The following is a 16,787-nucleotide window of genomic DNA, read 5'->3' on the forward strand; positions in this document are numbered from 1 at the left end:
GAGATCAGGAAGGCAGGCTGGTCGCCCACCTGGGTGCGCTGACAGCCTTGGTTGGTACCGGGAAAACGGGAGTTTTGTTCTTTACCCGGACTTCTATTCCGAAATGTCTCAGCTCATAGAGACCGAAGGGGAGAGTTGTGGCTGGCTGAGAACCAGGCTCGAGGCTCCACAGAGACACGCCTTATCGGACCCGACTTAAACCCAACTGGGGACACTTGGGCGCCACAGGATGTCCTCAGGAAGAATGATTTGACCAGGTGCAAATCCCCACTCTTCCTCCGCGTGGATCAGGGGGCGAGCGTCACGTGGCGCCGGGGCGGGGCCTGTGGCCCCGCCCCCGAGAGGCCTTTTCCCGGACGCCGGAAGCGCTAGCGCGGAGCTTCTGAGCGGCAGGGCCGCGCGCCCTCCGCCATGGCGACCAGGGCAAAGCGCCGGCGGGTAAGTTACGGGGGGCCGGAGCGGGGCCTGCCCGTCTCCCTTGCGGCTCGCCCCTAACCCGCCCGCAGTGCGGTCCCGCCCGTCCCTGTGGTTCCCTAGAGCAGGTCGCTGGCCGCCCTCCTCGTCCCCTCCCCCACCCAGAGCGAACTTTTCTCCGCGCGCACGCTGCGATGCCTTCCCGCTTCCCGCGCGTTCTCCTGGGCGAACCGTCTCCACCGCGCTGGCTCGTTTCAGGTGGCGGGGCCTGTGGGAGGCGACGCGGACCCGGACCCGGACCCTGTGGCCGGCTTCCTGAGCTGGTGCCGGCGGGTGGGGCTGGAGCTGAGTCCCAAGGTGAGGAGGCGGGGGTGCGGGCGGGCGCGGCTGGGGCGCAGTCCAGCTCTGACCCACCGCTCCCCCTGCTCAGGTGGCGGTGAGCCGGCAGGGCACGGTGGCCGGCTACGGCATGGTGGCCCGGGAGAGCGTGCAGCCCGGGGAGCTGCTGTTTGCCGTGCCGCGGGCCGCGCTCCTGTCGCAGCACACCTGCTCCATCGGCGGCCTGCTGGAGCAAGGTGGGTGCGCCGGCGGGGTGCGACCGGGAGGCGTGCCGCGGGGCCGCGCCGGTGCTCTCACCTCTGTGTCTCTCTCAGAGCGAGGCGCGCTGCAGAGCCAGTCGGGCTGGGTGCCGCTGCTGCTGGCGCTGCTGCACGAGCTGCAGGCCCCGGCCTCGCCCTGGAGCCCTTACTTTGCGATGTGGCCGGAGCTAGGCCGCTTGGAGCACCCGATGTTCTGGTGAGAGCCTTGGTGGGGGCGGGGAGCACCGGCCCCGTAGCCTCGCGGCTCGCTCCGCCCTGGCCCGGGGACCGGGCCACGAGCGCTAGTCCCGGTAGGGTGTGTGAAGGGAGCCTGGCTGGGGTGTCACCGCAGGCCTGAGGAGGAGCGCCGGCGATTGCTGCAGGGCACGGGCGTACCCGAGGCGGTGGAGAAGGACTTGGCCAACATCCGCAGCGAATACTATTCCATCGTATTGCCGTTCATGGAAGCCCACCCGGATCTTTTCAGCCCCAGGGTTCGCTCCCTGGAACTCTACCACCAGCTCGTGGCTCTTGTGATGGCGTACAGGTCAGTGAGCCGAACCTTGAAGGACTCCTTTCTTTAGATCTCAGTTGAGGGATGAGAGGGGAAAGAACAGTGAACCACACCCCAGTCTCTCACCCTACCCTGGGCTTTAGCAAAGTTCTCTCTGTGGCAGCTTTCAGGAACCACTGGAGGAAGAGGAGGATGAAAAGGAGCCAAACTCCCCTTTGATGGTGCCTGCTGCAGACATACTAAACCACTTAGCCAATCATAATGCCAATCTAGAATACTCTCCAGTGAGTGGATCCCTCTCAGTTATTGTTATTATGTGCACTGATGATCAGGCATTTGATTCAAACCAGTGCTGGTCGTTGATGCTGCCCTGACAGTTGGGCTCGGTGGGCTCCATTCTCCTCATGCTAAAAATGTGTAGGTGAAGTTCTTCTGTTATGTACTTTGAGTTTGCTTATTCCAACGAAGTAGAACACAAAACTTCAAAACTCGCAGAGAAAGTTGTGGTTAGTTCTGTAATAAGCTACTGCCATTTACTTGGTGCTAGAGGTTGGTTGGCTCCTCTGTGCAGTGCCAGTGAACCAAGATCGTGTTGGGGCCCAGTGGACAGCAGCCTGGGTCAGATATACTGTCACTACTTTGGGGAAAGAAGAGGGAGGAAAGGGGAATGGCCATAGGTCAAGTCTAACTTGATACCAAGGGTATATCAATTCCATTTGCTATGTGGAAAGTTGCAAGATCAGATCCAAGTTTATGGAATCAAAATTTAGGAAATGGCTATTTTTTAATTTTTGCCTCTATCTGCCATTTCTACTTTGATCTTGGTTTAATTGTTCATTTTTAAAACCCAGCGACTTTTACCCCTTTCATCCTACTGTACAGGCATACCTCGTTCTATTATATTTCAGATACTGCATTTACAGGTTGAACGTCTGTGGCAACCCTGTGTTGAGCAAGTCCGTCAGTGCCGCTTTTTTAACAGTACTTGCTTCATGTCTGTGTGTCATACTTTTGGAAGAATTGTAACTGCAAGAATTGCAGGATTTCAAAGTTTTCCATTGCTGCTGTATTTGTTCTGGTGATCTCATCCCAGCAGTTACAACTCACTGAAAGCTCAGACAGTGATTAGCATTTTTTTTAGCAAGAAAAGCCCATTTTTCTGTTCTTTAGGATGTAATACTGTTGAACACTTAATAGACTACAGTATGGCATAAGCTTTATTAAAAATCTTTTAAACGTATGTTTATTTTTGAGAGAGAGTACGTGAGCTGCGCAGGGGTAGAGAGGGAGACACAGAATCCATGGCAGGCTCCACACTGTAAGTGCAAAGCCCAACTTGGGCCTCAAATGCACGAACCATGAGGTGAGGTCAAGACCTGAGCCAAAGTCAGACGCTTAACTAGTTGAGCCACCCAGGCACCCCATAAACATCACTTTTATATGCACTGGGAAGCCATAAAATTTATTTAAGTTGGCTTTTGTGTTTGGTTTTTTGTCTTTTAACATTATTTGCTCTTTTGTGGTGCTCTGGAACTGAACCTGGACAATCTGAGGTATGCCTGTACAGGATCTTAACAGGAACTAAAAAGGTAGAATGTTGGAAGGTGTATCATCAGTCCCATTGCTGAACTGCACCCACCGGAGGCTTTTCCTAAAATAGAAATTATCTTCGTGGGTTGGCCAGGGAAGGGCTTAGTCCCAGCTTCTCCCTTCCACCCCAGAATTGTCTTCGGATGGTGGCCACTCAGCCCATTCCTAAAGGCCATGAAATTTTCAACACTTATGGACAAATGGCTAATTGGCAACTCATTCATATGTATGGTTTTGTTGAACCATATCCCGACAACACGGATGACACAGCTGACATTCAGATGGTGACAGTTCGTGAAGCAGCATTACTGGGTGAGTGTCGGATTAAGTCTTGCACACTACACTGATGGACGTGTCTCTGTCCCCACCCCAAGTGCTCTTAAATAGCAGTTGCCCCTTTTTTTGGTAGACTGGGTGGGGTAGATGGAAGAAGAAATGAACTGGTGGGTATATGGAGACTTACACAACATTGCTTTTCTACCTACAGGAACAAAAGTTGAAGCTGAAAGGCTCCTACTGTATGAACGCTGGGATTTCTTATGCAAACTGGAGATGGTAGGGGAAGAGGGAGCCTTTGTAATTGGGTGGGAGGAGGTGCTCACTGAAGAGGAACTGACCACCACACTCAAGGTAAAGGGCTGAGAATAGATGAAATACTTGGAACTACATGAAAGAGGAAAGGTGGGATGGAGGGAGAGGACACTTAAATGCTGCCAAGATAGGTCTGGCTTTTCTCTAAATTCAGCGATTCAAAATTAAAGGGCCCAATGATTGCTTCTAGGTACTATGCATGCCTGCTGAGGAGTTCAGAGAGTTTAAAGACCAGGATGGATGGGGAGATGATAAAAGGGAAGAGGAGAGCTTGACAGTCACAAATATCCCCAGGCTGAAAGCATCATGGAGACAGCTGCTTCGGGACAGTGTTTTGTTGACCCTGCAAACCTATGCCACAGACTTAAAATCTGAACAAGATTTACTAAGTAACAAGGAGGTCTACACCAAACTCAGCTCGAGGGAACAGCAGGCCTTGCAGGTTCGCTATGGTCAGAAGATGATCTTACACCAGTTGTTGGAACTGACAAGTTAGCAGGTTCCCTGTTGCCTGAAAGACCATCCACAAGAACTTTATTCTAAGCTCGCATTCATTGATGCTTGAAAAAAAGGAAAATCTGGGTCTTTTGCTTTTCCTTTAATAAATACCAACAGGAAAAGTAACAAAGGTGGTGTGCTAGGGGTAACTGAGATAAGGGTGACCTGTTTAAGGACTGGGTACAGCAGACTTGCAGATTGCTGTTACGAAGATCAGTGAATTTTATAGCTGTTTTGTTCTCAGTCTGAACCAAAGGTTAGAAGAAATGTGCTAGTAATAGGTTCCTATTGTAGTCTAGCATTTAATAACAACGTGGACTTTGAAGGTAGACCTGGGTCTGTTTTGAGCAAGCATCCCCCCACTCCAAGACTTCATTTTCTGTTAGAGGGTATGATATGGCACTGGCACTCAACAACTACTGTACTTCCTCAGGAGCCTGAAGTTTCCTCTACATGGCACAGCCCACCGGTAAGGGAAGAAACCCTAAGCCACCAATGACATTCAAGCCCCATTAAGATTTCTGCTGTTGAGTCTTGAACTTTTTGTCCTCTGTGGCCATAAAACTTGAGTTATTAAGGTATATTTTATTTTAAATAGTGTAAATTTTAAAAACTTTTTAAAACGAGTAGGTATATGTGATATATTATCAAAACTCCATGGGGACAAAGGGTTTATGAAAAATGTTTTGTAATTATTTAACCATAGAAACCTGATCCAATGATTTTTCTATTGCTGAAACACTACAAAATTCACTTCCTTGCTTGTTTAAAGATGCCAGATTCATGTAAATGATCTACCATGCAGCAAGAAGTGAGGTTTCCCATTGGCAACTGGCTCTGCGAGGCTGGGTTGTCCACTTTCCTCACCACCAGCACTGGCTGCTGCTACTACTGAGAAAGGCACAGTGGAGTCATGTGTGTGTCATGACTTTAATGTTTTGACTACAGTATGCATACACATACAAGTAATGGGAGCTAGAGCCCAAGAACTAGAAAGGCTACAAAATACAACACGTGGACCAATACATTTACAAAACATTCAAAATGCTTACAAAAGGGGCTGTATTGGTCCTTTTGACTTTGTTGTTGTTCGACATAGCCTATATAGGGCTATTTACTGGGATAACGGGGAAGGGCAATTCATACACTATTAGTTCCCTTTCCCACAATTTACAAGGATCAGAAGAACGAAAGGGGCACTTTTAGGCCTGGTCCGGTTTTACGTTATAAAAAGAGCTGACTGCATCTTGCAGGGCCTAAGGGGGCAGGTTCTCCAGTAGAAATGAGAAAATGATGCTCTCCCAGCAGTCAGCTTTAGATTTGGGGAAGAGGCAAAACAAAAACCCATGGGATCTCAATTGTGAGCTCTTCCCATGTCCCCTAAGCATACCAAATAGTAGCACGTACACATTTTTAACAACTTGGTGATTTTCAAGGTCCCCTGTCCACATTAAAAAAATAAGTTACACAATATTTAAACTGGCTTTTTTTGCTATTCTTTGGGACACCAGGAATGTCAGAAGACATGGAGCTGTATTGTTCTGTCCCCAGACAAGTGGATGGCATCAGCAGCCTTTTCAGTTACAAGCTGGGCAGGTACCAAGTTTATCTACTTGCCTTGGACACATTTTGCACAAACCCAAGAAGTTCCAGACAAAAGTTTTCTCTTTCATATATTTACACAAGTTCAAAATGATATTCACAGCATCTTCTAAATTTTGGCCAAGAGTCAAAAAAATGCATTTAAACTTTGGAACGTGCCCACATACACAGGAAGCTGACCCAAACAGTAATTGGGGCAGGTACCCGAGAACCAAAGGGCTGGGAAAGTCAGGAAGAGCTGAAAGGATTCTTCAGCCAGTTTATGAACTTGGTGCAGTGGGACCTCCAGGCTGACGCATTTACAGCAGAGATGCAGTTCCATCTAACTGGCACCTGTCCCTTCCATTACTTGCTGAGCCTGCTTCTGTCCCATGCAGCACTGTGCAACCGACTGGAATAACCTGAAAGTAGAGACAATCACAAGTTTGTGATAAAACTTGAGGCCTGGCAATCCCTTGTGTCACATTAGCTCTGGCTATTATTACCCTCTTAATCACCCACCCTAGCTAGAGCCATCATCTGTTTCATTCTTAGACAAATCACTTTGAACTCACTTTTCAATTTCTGGGGCACAGTGTACAAATTCATGGTTCCAGAACTTAAACGCTGGATTTTTAATCAGCTCAATGAAGGTAATAAGAAGACCCCAAGGATGTGGCCTATTTACAATCAACCGTTCCAAGAGAACCCTGAAGGGAAGAAAAGAGTTAATGCACAGAGAAACCTAGAAATTTATGAACACTTCTTCTTTACCTTTATTCCTATCTTTCCTCCTTGATTACTAAACTACATGCAAAAGTTACTAGCTTTACTGAAGACAGGTGGATTAAGGTCTAAACGATACATCGCAGTTAATGCAGGTGGATTCCGAATTAGTCTTCTAGGCTCACTAACTGGAAGAGGCAGGATACAAATCTAGGTTTTCTAAGTTAAAGGATAATAGTATCAGATTACATGGCTCACAGAAAGCTACTTAAGGAATGCACAACCAGTGAAAAGAAATGAATTCTAATACTACCTGGGTATGTGTGAAAATGATCAAGGATATTATTTAATGAGATACTGTATCTAATACACAAACTATTAAGTGAAGGGGCAAGTTTTTAAAGTCTGGTCCAGTTTTAAAAATGTGTATCTCTCTCACCAGAATCCACCCATTGCCTAATCTCTGGTGTAGTTTATCATTAGGAAAATGCCAAGTACAATCCTCTATTTCTCCTTCAAACCTTTCAACCTAGAGGATGAAGGAAAAAGCCCAAACTCTTTAACAAAATGCCTTTTAATAGGCCTACGAATTCTGGACTCTGGATAAAAATGTTATCGCTACCATCTGAGAGAAACTTGATTTTCAATCAAGATACCTATACCTTTTGTCAAAACCTTTTTATTTTAGCAATGATTATGATTTGCAATTCTCTACTTGTAATTCTGTGTCCATCAGACTAATTACCAGGGTAGGAATTAATGTACATTTTGTTCACTACTGTATCCCATATCCCACATGTAAAAGATGTTTTAAATGGACACACAGATCTCAACGAACAGTGCACAGAAAACACACTCGATGCATAAGTTAAGGGGAAGAGGCAACCATTGAGAATCCTCCAAAAAACTTCTCCCTTACCTTGTAATCTGTTCTTGGATAGCTTCAGTGTTGGCCTCTGCAAAAAGGTACAGCATGGTGCAGCTGAAGTAGTGAGTGTGGCTATTTGGGTACCGCAGCTGATTTGCAATTGCATTCAAGAAGAGATATCGACCTAGAAATTCAGAAAACAAACTTTATTAAAGACTTGCTCTGAGAGGCCAAGGCAAAAAGACATCATTCTGAGTGGCTAGGGTTTGGATTTGGGATCCTGGCCTTTCCCGTGTCCTTTAGTTTCAACCAGTGGTTCTCAGGTCCCCAGTGTTTCCACTTCTGGGAGATATATTTTTTTTATTTTCCACATTACAATTTTTAGAAATATTTAAAAACAGATACCCTGCATATTAATACATGTTAATAAAAGCATTCCCCCCCCCCCCAAAAAAAAATCAGGGAAGAATATCCCTAATTTCACAGATCTATTTAATGTCATTTAATAGGAGACAGCTGGATTTCACAGATCTATTTAATGTCATTTAATAGAAGACAGCTGGATTCTTCTAATCCTGTGTTCAGTCTGCTCCAGTATTGTTTCCTGTAGCCTCTGGAAAACTCCACTATACACTCATGGCAAGAGTTTCCCCACCACCCAAAAAAAGAAAATAGCCAGAGCCATAAACAGACTAACAAAATATTATATGCCTATTATGACAAAGTATTTCTATGACCAGACTGTGGCAAACAATACAGAGAACTTAACTCTGAGAATTGGCTAGTTTCACTCACCTTCAGTGTCCAAGTCCACAGCCAGGTTCTGGAAGATGTCCATGTGAGCCGAGTGGGTGATCGTGCTCATTGATGGCGTGCTACCCTTGTTGTGGATGTGTGCAATGGCCTGAGTCCCTACATAGAGCACCAGTGCATTGATGAGCTGGAGGTTGTAACGATTGCCAGGTTCATTGGATACCTAAATGAACAAAACAGAAAACTCCTTATTTTCATAGAGGACTCACTATTTCTAAACCCTTTTTACGCCTTCATAGAAAAGCTGAACTGCTCTCAGTGTTCTTTGGGATCTAACTTTTAGAAATTTACTTGACTTTGTGAGGTTGCTGAACAAATGACACAGCTGTCTATGGGTGGTTGTGTCAGTAACAAGAAGGCAAAGCTTTAACAGGTGCCAGCAAAAGAGTACAGTTTATAAAGTCAGTCTATTATCTCAATGATAAAAAAATATTGGGAGGGGCGCCTGGCTGGCTCAGTTGGTGGAGTGTGTGACTCCTGATCACAGGGTTGTGAATTCAAGCCCCATGTTGGGTATGGTGCGTTCTTAAAATCTTGAAGAAAAAAATAATCTAGAGAAAGGGAAAAGTGGTACTCTGGTGTGGAAAGACCACACGATTTCAAGTCCTTTTCTAAAACAGCAAACTAAGACAGAATCACCTTATTAAGAACAATCATGGGGTGTGGGAGGAGCCTGGGTGGCTCAGCTGGTTGAGTGTCCAACTTTGGTTTGGGCCATGATCTCATGGTTCGTGGGTTCAGGACCCACGTTGGGCTCTGTGCTGACCGTTCACAGAGCCTGGAGCCTGCTTTGGATTCTGTGTCTCCCTTTCCTCCCTCCCTGTCTCCCTCCCCCTCATGCTCTGTGTCTCTCAAAATAAACAAACATTAGAAACAATAATCATCTTGGGAGTACTGAAAGGGAACCATTATCAGCCATGTATTCGTACAGAAAATCAGCCTGTTCCCCTGGTTGCCTCTTCTAAGGCTTTGTATCATTGATAAGATGAACCAGTAAAATGCATAATTCAGTGAATCTCATCCAACCATGAGAAATTTTTAAATCTGGTTGACTCCCAAATAGACCACTCACAGACACAGCTGAAAATTTAAGTCAAACCAATTAACCTGTAGGTTGCTGCGCAAATCAGACAGAAAAGTGACCGGTGATCGAGTTTTAAGATAGGAATCCAAATCCTTTTTGAACTGAGGTGGCATCACTCCAGTAAAATTGGTAAGAATCCGAGGTGCAATGTTAATTTCACTTAACATATCCACCTGCCACAGATAGATACAATAATCAAAATCAGAAGCATATGTAGGAGTTAACAGCAAATTCCATCTGTGCTAAAAAGTACTAGGATTGTTTTTCTAAAACTATACAATGTAAGATCTTACAAAGAGCTGCCACTTTTTATTAATCTGTAATTAAAAATCTATAAAAGGTAGGAATCTCTCATTCTGTAGTAAATCATCTTTCTAAATTAAGGCAGGATAGGTACCTTCTGTGAACAAGCCTAATAATGTGTAGCACTAGTTATTTTTTTTTTTCTGGACTTGAGTTTCAAAGTAAGGGTACAGAGGAGATACTGCTCACTCACCAAGAGCCCTAGTCTTTGAAAAGATGCCTCAGAAGAAAAGAACATCATACTTGTTACTTTTAAAAAAAAATGCATGTGAAAGAAAAAGAATACAAAATACATAAGAATTACAGTAGCTGCATCAGGGTGACACACAAAAAATACCTGTGGAATACAGGTATTATAAACGTCTGTTCTGAAATTCTGTGCAGTCAGGGCCACCCAGCAAGTGACTGGCCCAAAACCTTGGTTGACGTTCTGCAAAAATTAACTTACTATCAAAATTAACTGAAAACAGCAGCTAAGCAAAACTGTAAACCAATATTCAGCAGGCTTAATAACATGATTGCCCCCTACCCCCAAAGAGCATCCTCATCTAACAAATAACTTATATGTGGTTTATGCTGGGGAAAGACAGGTTAAATAAGTCTACAACCAGAGAAAAGGACTGAAATACTAAGACGTAACCTTGTTTTTCCTTGAAAGGTTTAGAACTTTACCTTCAGATTAGGAGTGAATGGGTCTGGGAGCCTCATGTTTCTTGGGAAGGCACTCAGGATGAGATTTCTTAGCTGAATACAATTAGGTGGGATCACATCACAGAATCCATAATGATAATCACAAAGGAACTCAGGGAAATCATGCAAAAGAACCAGCAGCACTCTCAAAGTGCCCTATTTTTAAAAAATGAGAAAAACATTGTTTTCATATTAAGTTGGAAAGTTGGAGTAACATTTATACTATCATGAATGTTAACTCAAGTAAACATGATAAAAGTATAAAGTATGCTTCATTAACAAATTACAGGCTTTAATAAAAAATTGTGTCACAAGTGATTTACCAAAATATATACATGTACATCTGGAAATTACCAAAATCTAATTTTGAGGACTTAATACCTTAAATGCTGTATACTAGAAGAGGCTAGCAAAAAAAAAAAAAAAAAAAGACATAGGCTTCTAACTTCAGAAGCTGAAAAAACATAATTTATGAAAACCAAGAATGTAAAAAAGCCAAAATCAATTACATGTTTAAAAAGTATTAAAGGAGCATGAACCAAAATTGGCTGTTTGAAAAGATTAATAAAATTGATAAACCCTACTAATGGAAAAAATATTAATAGCAAGAATGAAATGGGACCATCACTACAGATCCTACAGACATAACAGTTTAAGAGAATGGCCCCCAGTTATATGCTAATAAATTTGACAATTCAGATAAAATAAACTACTTTAAAAACCAACTTGCCAAAACCCCAATCAAAATAAAATCTGAATAGGGGTGCCTGGGTGGTTCAGTTGGTTAAGCTCTTGGTTTCAGCTCAGGCCATAATATCACGGTTCGTGAGTTTGAGGCCCGCATCGGGCTCGCAGCTGTTCAGTACAGAGCCCACTTGGGATCCTCTGTCCCCCTCTCTCTGCCCCTCCCCACCCTTGTGGCTCTCCCCCCACCCCCAGCATCTCTAAAATCAATGAATAAGAGCTCCCCCAAACTTTTTTTTTTTTTTTAATTTTTAAAGAGAACTTTTCCCAACTTTTTCAATGAGATTAGCATAATCTTGACACCAAAATTTGATGTGAAAAGTCACACAAAAATCCTAAATATCAGAAATAGAAATAACAGTGATATATCATGACCAAATGATTCAAAATGCAATGGCAGTTTAAACATTTTAAAATTAATGGAGTTATAATATTAACAGAAAAAAGATTTTTCACATTATCTTGAATGCAAAAAGGCATTCAATATGACTCCATACCTATTTAATGATTTAAAAACTCAACAAATTATGAATAGAGGGCATTTCCTTATTCAGATAATGGTATCTGCAAAACAAAACTGTAGATTTATAAAAACATTATACTTAATGGTGAATAACTAAAAGCTTTCCTTAGGATCATTAATGAGACAAACATGTCATTATCACTCTCTTCTATTCAACACTTTCCTGGGAGTTACTGGCAAGAAAAAGTAAAACACAAACCCAAAGTTACATGTTGATGGAACGAATACAGAATACACTTCTCCCCACAAAAGACACTCATAAACTCCCAGAAAATGTAAATTTTGCAAGGTAGCTGGATGCAAGGCCAATATACAAAAATCAGTTTGTTTCTATACATTGTTACCAAGTATGAAAAAGTTTAAAGACATTTTACAATGTCACCAAAAAACCCACAAAATGTATAGGCATAAGTCTAAAGAAAGAGGTTGAAAAGCTCTATTCTAAAAACTACAAAGCACTGCATAGTAAAATTAAAGACCTAACTAAATAGAAATATTCATGTTCAGGATTGAAAGCTTAATATTATTAAGATGTCTATTCTCTCCAAAATGATCTAGAGATTCACTGCAATCTCAATCTAAATCCCAGCCAGCTTTTAGAAGTGAAGATGACTGTGTAGTTTTATGCAACGGCAAATGACACAAAATAGCCAAAATAATCTTAAAAGAGAGCAAAGTTGAAGAGGAATCACTTTGCTTGATTACTCTGGTTTTATATGTAAGTCTTACAACTCAAGACAGTTTTATACTGCCCTAAGAACACAAAACAGATGAACTAGAGAGACACCCATACACAAATGGTCAATTATTTTGACATAGGTGCCCAAGCAATTCAATAGGGAATAAAGAATGGTACTGAAAAGCTGTACATTATTTATTGGGGTGGGGATATAAGGAAAGAGGAGGAAACGAATCTTATCATACACAAAAATAACTCTCAGATAGGTCATACCTCCTAAGCGTAAAAGCCAGAATTATACGGCTTCTTGGGCAGTGAACAGAGCACACACAGAAGAGAATGCGACTTGGGACTGCCAAAGATTTCTTACGTCAGATACAAAAAAAAAAAAAAGATTTCTTACATGAGATGAAAGTAAAAACTTGGTAATTCTGACTACATTAAAGTTTCCATTCCTCAAAAGACACCCTACTTTTAAGGGAGTAAAAAAGCCACAAGAATAGGAAATGTTTGAATATATATTAAACAAAGGGCTTATATCCAGAATGTATGAAGCAGTCCTATAAAAAGAAAACAGATATCTAGTAGAAATACGAGCAAAAAACTCGAAGAGGAGCATCACAAAAGGATATCCAAATGGCCAAGCTATTCATTTAAAAAAAAAAAAAAAAAAAAATCAAGGAAATCCAAACTAAATCCACAATGAGATCCCACTGCACAACTGCCAAAATGGCTAACACAAAACAGTAAATACCAGGCACATGCTGGTGTGCCAATTAACAGCTATGTGTATTTTATAAAAGTAGTAGTATCTACTAAAGCTGAACACATGGAATACCCTGTTCAGGTGCTGGTTATACAAGAACATTTGACTTTTGCACTTTTCTGAATATATATTATACTTTAAAAGCTTAATAAAAAATATTAGGCCTCACATTCCCAGTTGAGAGTGTGTAAGTATTTTTAAATTTTATTTTAATTTGTAACTCTAGACTAATTACCTTATAGAGGATTTGCATAGGTTTGGTGAGTTCCACATTTCTAAGGAAAGGCGCTAAATATTTGAATAAATCAATCAGTAGCTGTGCATACATAGGCCATCCCTGAAAGAAAGAAATGTACATGAGTCGTAATTCTACTCAGTTGCTGTTCTACCACCAAAAAGTTGACTTACTATCTTCTTCAGACTAATATAACTAGAGAATACTGACATAAATAAGTCTCTTGAAGACTGCCATTAAAAAGGAGTAAGGATAATTACAGAAACAGTGAGAAATATTTAAAACAAAATGGCTCCAGAATTCTAGGATGTATGGGTCCTTGTGCCTGTAAGCAAAATTTGAAGAGGAGTAGTAAACCTGGAGAAAATTTCAGACACAACACAAAACAGTCAACTAAGAAACTGACAGAGGTCTGTTTTCTTCCTTCCTTCCTGTATTTATTTATTTTTAAGTTCCTTGTTTTAATTAAGTCCTAGGTCTCAAACCATTTCTTTCCCCACTCCCAACTCCTGTCAAATAATTTGATCCAGTTTATAAAAAGTTCACACTATAAATCCTCTATTTTTCAGCCAAACATGGCTGAACCTGTCACCAACTCCCAATTTTACTAAGTATGTTTATTTGGGGGCAATTTTATTCAATGTTATTGTGTTTCTCCTCCTGGAATATCAAACAATATACACTCCATTTAAGGATTAGCTCACTTTCTTTTTTGCCAAGCACATTAGTCATATTTTCTTCTGAAAGGCCAATCAAGGATATGTTCTACCATATTCATTTGCCATTTAATTGCAAGATGGGAGAGAAACCTCTCATGTTAACTATGTTTATTGCAATTACACTTTAAAAACTCTTTACTAAAGGGGGCACCTGGATGTCTCAGTCATTTAAGTGTCCTACTTCAGCTTAGGTCATGATATCACAATTTGGGAGTTCGAGCCCTGCATCGGGCTCTGCACTGACAGCTCAGAGCCTGGAGCCTGATTTGGATTCTGTGTCTCCCTCTCTCTCTGCCCCTCCCCTGCTCACACACACACACTCAGTCTCTCAAAAATAAACATTTAAAAATAATAAAAATTAAAAAAATAAAACTCTTTACTAAAACTTGATCCTAATTTCTTCAAATACAGGCCAGCAGTCTTCACCCTTGAGTGTGAGAGTCTTTAGCATTTAAGGTGAGAACCTGTAAAACTGGCGGGTTCTAGAACTCCATTATTCGAAGTTTTATATATAAGTCTACAAAGGTGCTCCAAGGTTTCAGCTTTTCTAAAAAAGTCCTTAAGAAATTAACACAGATGGCTCACAAGACACTTGGAAAAGCAATACCCTAATCACCGAGGAATGGCTTCTAGGCAGAGGCAGTCAAGTACTTGTTAAACCTCTCTCCAAAACTTTACTCCACATGAAATTATTCTCGACTAAACCTGGAATAAGTAAAATTATTACTAAATGACTAAAAGTGCTAATAATAAGCTCCAAGTAGTTACAGTCTTCATCTGTAGGAGATAAACTGCAGCCACACCTTCTGCTGTGGCGTATGTGCCAGCATTCTTGCAATAAATATCCGATGGGAGATCAGTTCAAGCCAGGCATACACAAAGCCAGGGGCTTTGGTAGGCCTCAAGATGTGGAATGTATTGCTGAAAGAAGAAAACCTTAGTCAGAAGAAGGTCCAAGTTAAATATGGTGAATACCACATCAATATAAGTAAGTAACATTCAAGATGTATTACAAATCAACATGCCTCAAATCCACAAGAATACTACTTCTCAAATTTTACCAACAAAATAGCAATCCTTAATGGGAAATCTCTATTAAATCCAACAATACTCACCAGAAAGCTGTAAGTGTCTGGAAATTAATGGTTTCCAATACATGCTCAGGTGCATTGAGTTCCAAGAGCAGCATGATAAAAATTCGATGGTAAGGAAGCTGCTGAAATTCACTTTGCCGGACATCGTGATCCTGCAGGAGAACTCCCACGACTATACCAAGAACCTACAGAGCACACAGATTACGAGCCTGTACATCATAAAAATAATTCACTTACCACTCACCGGACAAGTTTTTTTACCTTGTATTCTTCAGTCCCACATTAAAGGACACATATCATTTGAATACAAAATTATATGCTGGCACCCAAAAGGGCCATACACTGATGTGGCCCGAAGAATTTTGTTTTCTTTGAATTTCAATGATCTTAGACCAGAAACATACTCTCCACAAATACTGGTTTTTTGTAAGCTTTAGAAAGGAACATGGTACATCGTATTCCATCATGTTAATACAATGTAACAACCTAATTTTTCTGGTCTGATGTGAGTAAAGCTGACAAGAAGCAAAATGGTTTATACTTCTCTTGGCATTTAATAGATGGAAAGCCAGGGAAGCTCTCAGGTTGCAGAAATGTCTCACATACACAAAGAACTGGAAGTGCCTGGGCAGCTCAGCAACAGTCAAGCCTCTCTTGATTTTGGCTCAGGTCATGATCTCATGGTTTGTGGGACAGAGCCCCACAATGGGCTGGGCTGACAGCATGGAGCCTGACTGGGATTCTGTCTCTCTGCCCTTCCCCAGCTTGAGTGCTCTCTCTCAAAATAAATAAATAAATTTAAAAACACAAAGAACCATCCTGCATTCCACTGGATTTTCCCATTGAAGAGTGAGGGACAGGGCAACCTACTTGTAATTACCCAAGACCAAACTCTAAGTTCGTTTTTGCAGTTTTAATACTGAAATTTCCAGGAATTCTATATATGTCAAAAGAAAACCATTTTGTTCCTGTGAAGAAAACAATCAACTGCAATGTCACTCCTGGTATTTGAGGTGCTCCATCTGTTATCAGTGGACAGGTCGAGCCACCCCATTCAGGGTGATTCTGCGCATAGCCCAAAATTCTGTATTATCTAAATATCTTCCAGTATAGTCATTACCAAACATTAACATACTGAAATACCTTGTGGTGGTTGGAGGGGGAGGAGGGGTGGACTTTTAGTTCAGACACTACACTCTTCTAATATTTAATGACTATGTTTATAATACTATCTATGAATTTAATTTCAGGACAGAAAAAGGGCTATTACAAAATGTTTTGGGGAAGGGATTGGGCCCTAAAAACCACTGATGCAGGCTTCAAGTGTATCAAGACTAAGGCAAGAGAGAATTTCAGACCTTGTTCAGCAGATTAATCTTTGTGACAGTGTTGGTGGCCTCCCCTGAGTGCTTCACTAGCAGTGCAATGAGGCGGACAAAGGCATCCAGGTTGTGATAGCACTTGGCTCGGATCATGGTGGGATTAGCAGCAGGATTGTGCTGCTGCTCTGCCTGAGCACGGTAACTGATTTCTACACACATTTCAGTACACAGACGAAAGAACCTTGTTATGAGGTCATCAGTCTTCAGGATTCCTTGCTGGTGCATCTACCAAAGGAATAAAAATATAAAACACAGTGAGATATAATACACACAAATAATTTTTTAATTTTCATATTTAGGAGGTATTCTCCCATTTACTCCTTGTCACATTTCTACTTCTTACTTTTTGTAAAAACAGGGGTCATGAAAATGATTTCTCCATTAAGGACGGATGA

At 41.8% G+C, this 16,787-nt stretch overlaps 2 protein-coding genes across 9 annotated transcripts in view; one reads left to right on the plus strand and one right to left on the minus strand.

Moving 5' to 3' along the window:
* Positions 1-357: 357 nt before the first annotated feature.
* On the plus strand, positions 358-5,658 carry SETD6 (SET domain containing 6, protein lysine methyltransferase). The gene is made up of 9 exons (XM_042919777.1): positions 358-438; positions 673-771; positions 845-989; positions 1,068-1,209; positions 1,345-1,539; positions 1,670-1,790; positions 3,228-3,408; positions 3,584-3,726; positions 3,878-5,658. Exons 1-9 carry the CDS (start codon positions 412-414, stop codon positions 4,181-4,183), a joined length of 1,359 nt encoding a protein of 452 aa, XP_042775711.1. The 5' UTR covers positions 358-411; the 3' UTR covers positions 4,184-5,658.
* A 187-nt stretch (positions 5,659-5,845) lies between these two features.
* CNOT1 (CCR4-NOT transcription complex subunit 1) overlaps positions 5,846-16,787 on the minus strand; it is a 101,663-nt gene continuing 90,721 nt past the window's right edge. For 7 of the 8 annotated variants that reach the window (XM_042919770.1, XM_042919774.1, XM_042919771.1 and 4 more), the window contains exons 40-49: positions 16,369-16,617; positions 15,032-15,195; positions 14,720-14,837; positions 13,198-13,299; positions 10,233-10,406; positions 9,281-9,430; positions 8,156-8,336; positions 7,412-7,544; positions 6,342-6,476; positions 5,846-6,188 (exon numbers count right to left, since the gene is read on the minus strand). In XM_042919770.1, coding sequence (XP_042775704.1) covers positions 6,110-6,188; positions 6,342-6,476; positions 7,412-7,544; positions 8,156-8,336; positions 9,281-9,430; positions 10,233-10,406; positions 13,198-13,299; positions 14,720-14,837; positions 15,032-15,195; positions 16,369-16,617 — 1,485 coding nt within the window. In that variant the 3' untranslated portion in view covers positions 5,846-6,109. Of the gene's footprint in view, positions 6,189-6,341; positions 6,477-7,411; positions 7,545-8,155; positions 8,337-9,280; positions 9,431-10,232; positions 10,407-13,197; positions 13,300-14,684; positions 14,838-15,031; positions 15,196-16,368; positions 16,618-16,787 lie in introns of those variants that run through there. The other variant, XM_042919776.1, reaches the window with a different exon arrangement.

Source organism: Panthera leo, chromosome E2, assembly GCF_018350215.1.
Source record: "Panthera leo isolate Ple1 chromosome E2, P.leo_Ple1_pat1.1, whole genome shotgun sequence".
NCBI classification, from domain to species: Eukaryota; Metazoa; Chordata; class Mammalia; order Carnivora; family Felidae; genus Panthera; species Panthera leo.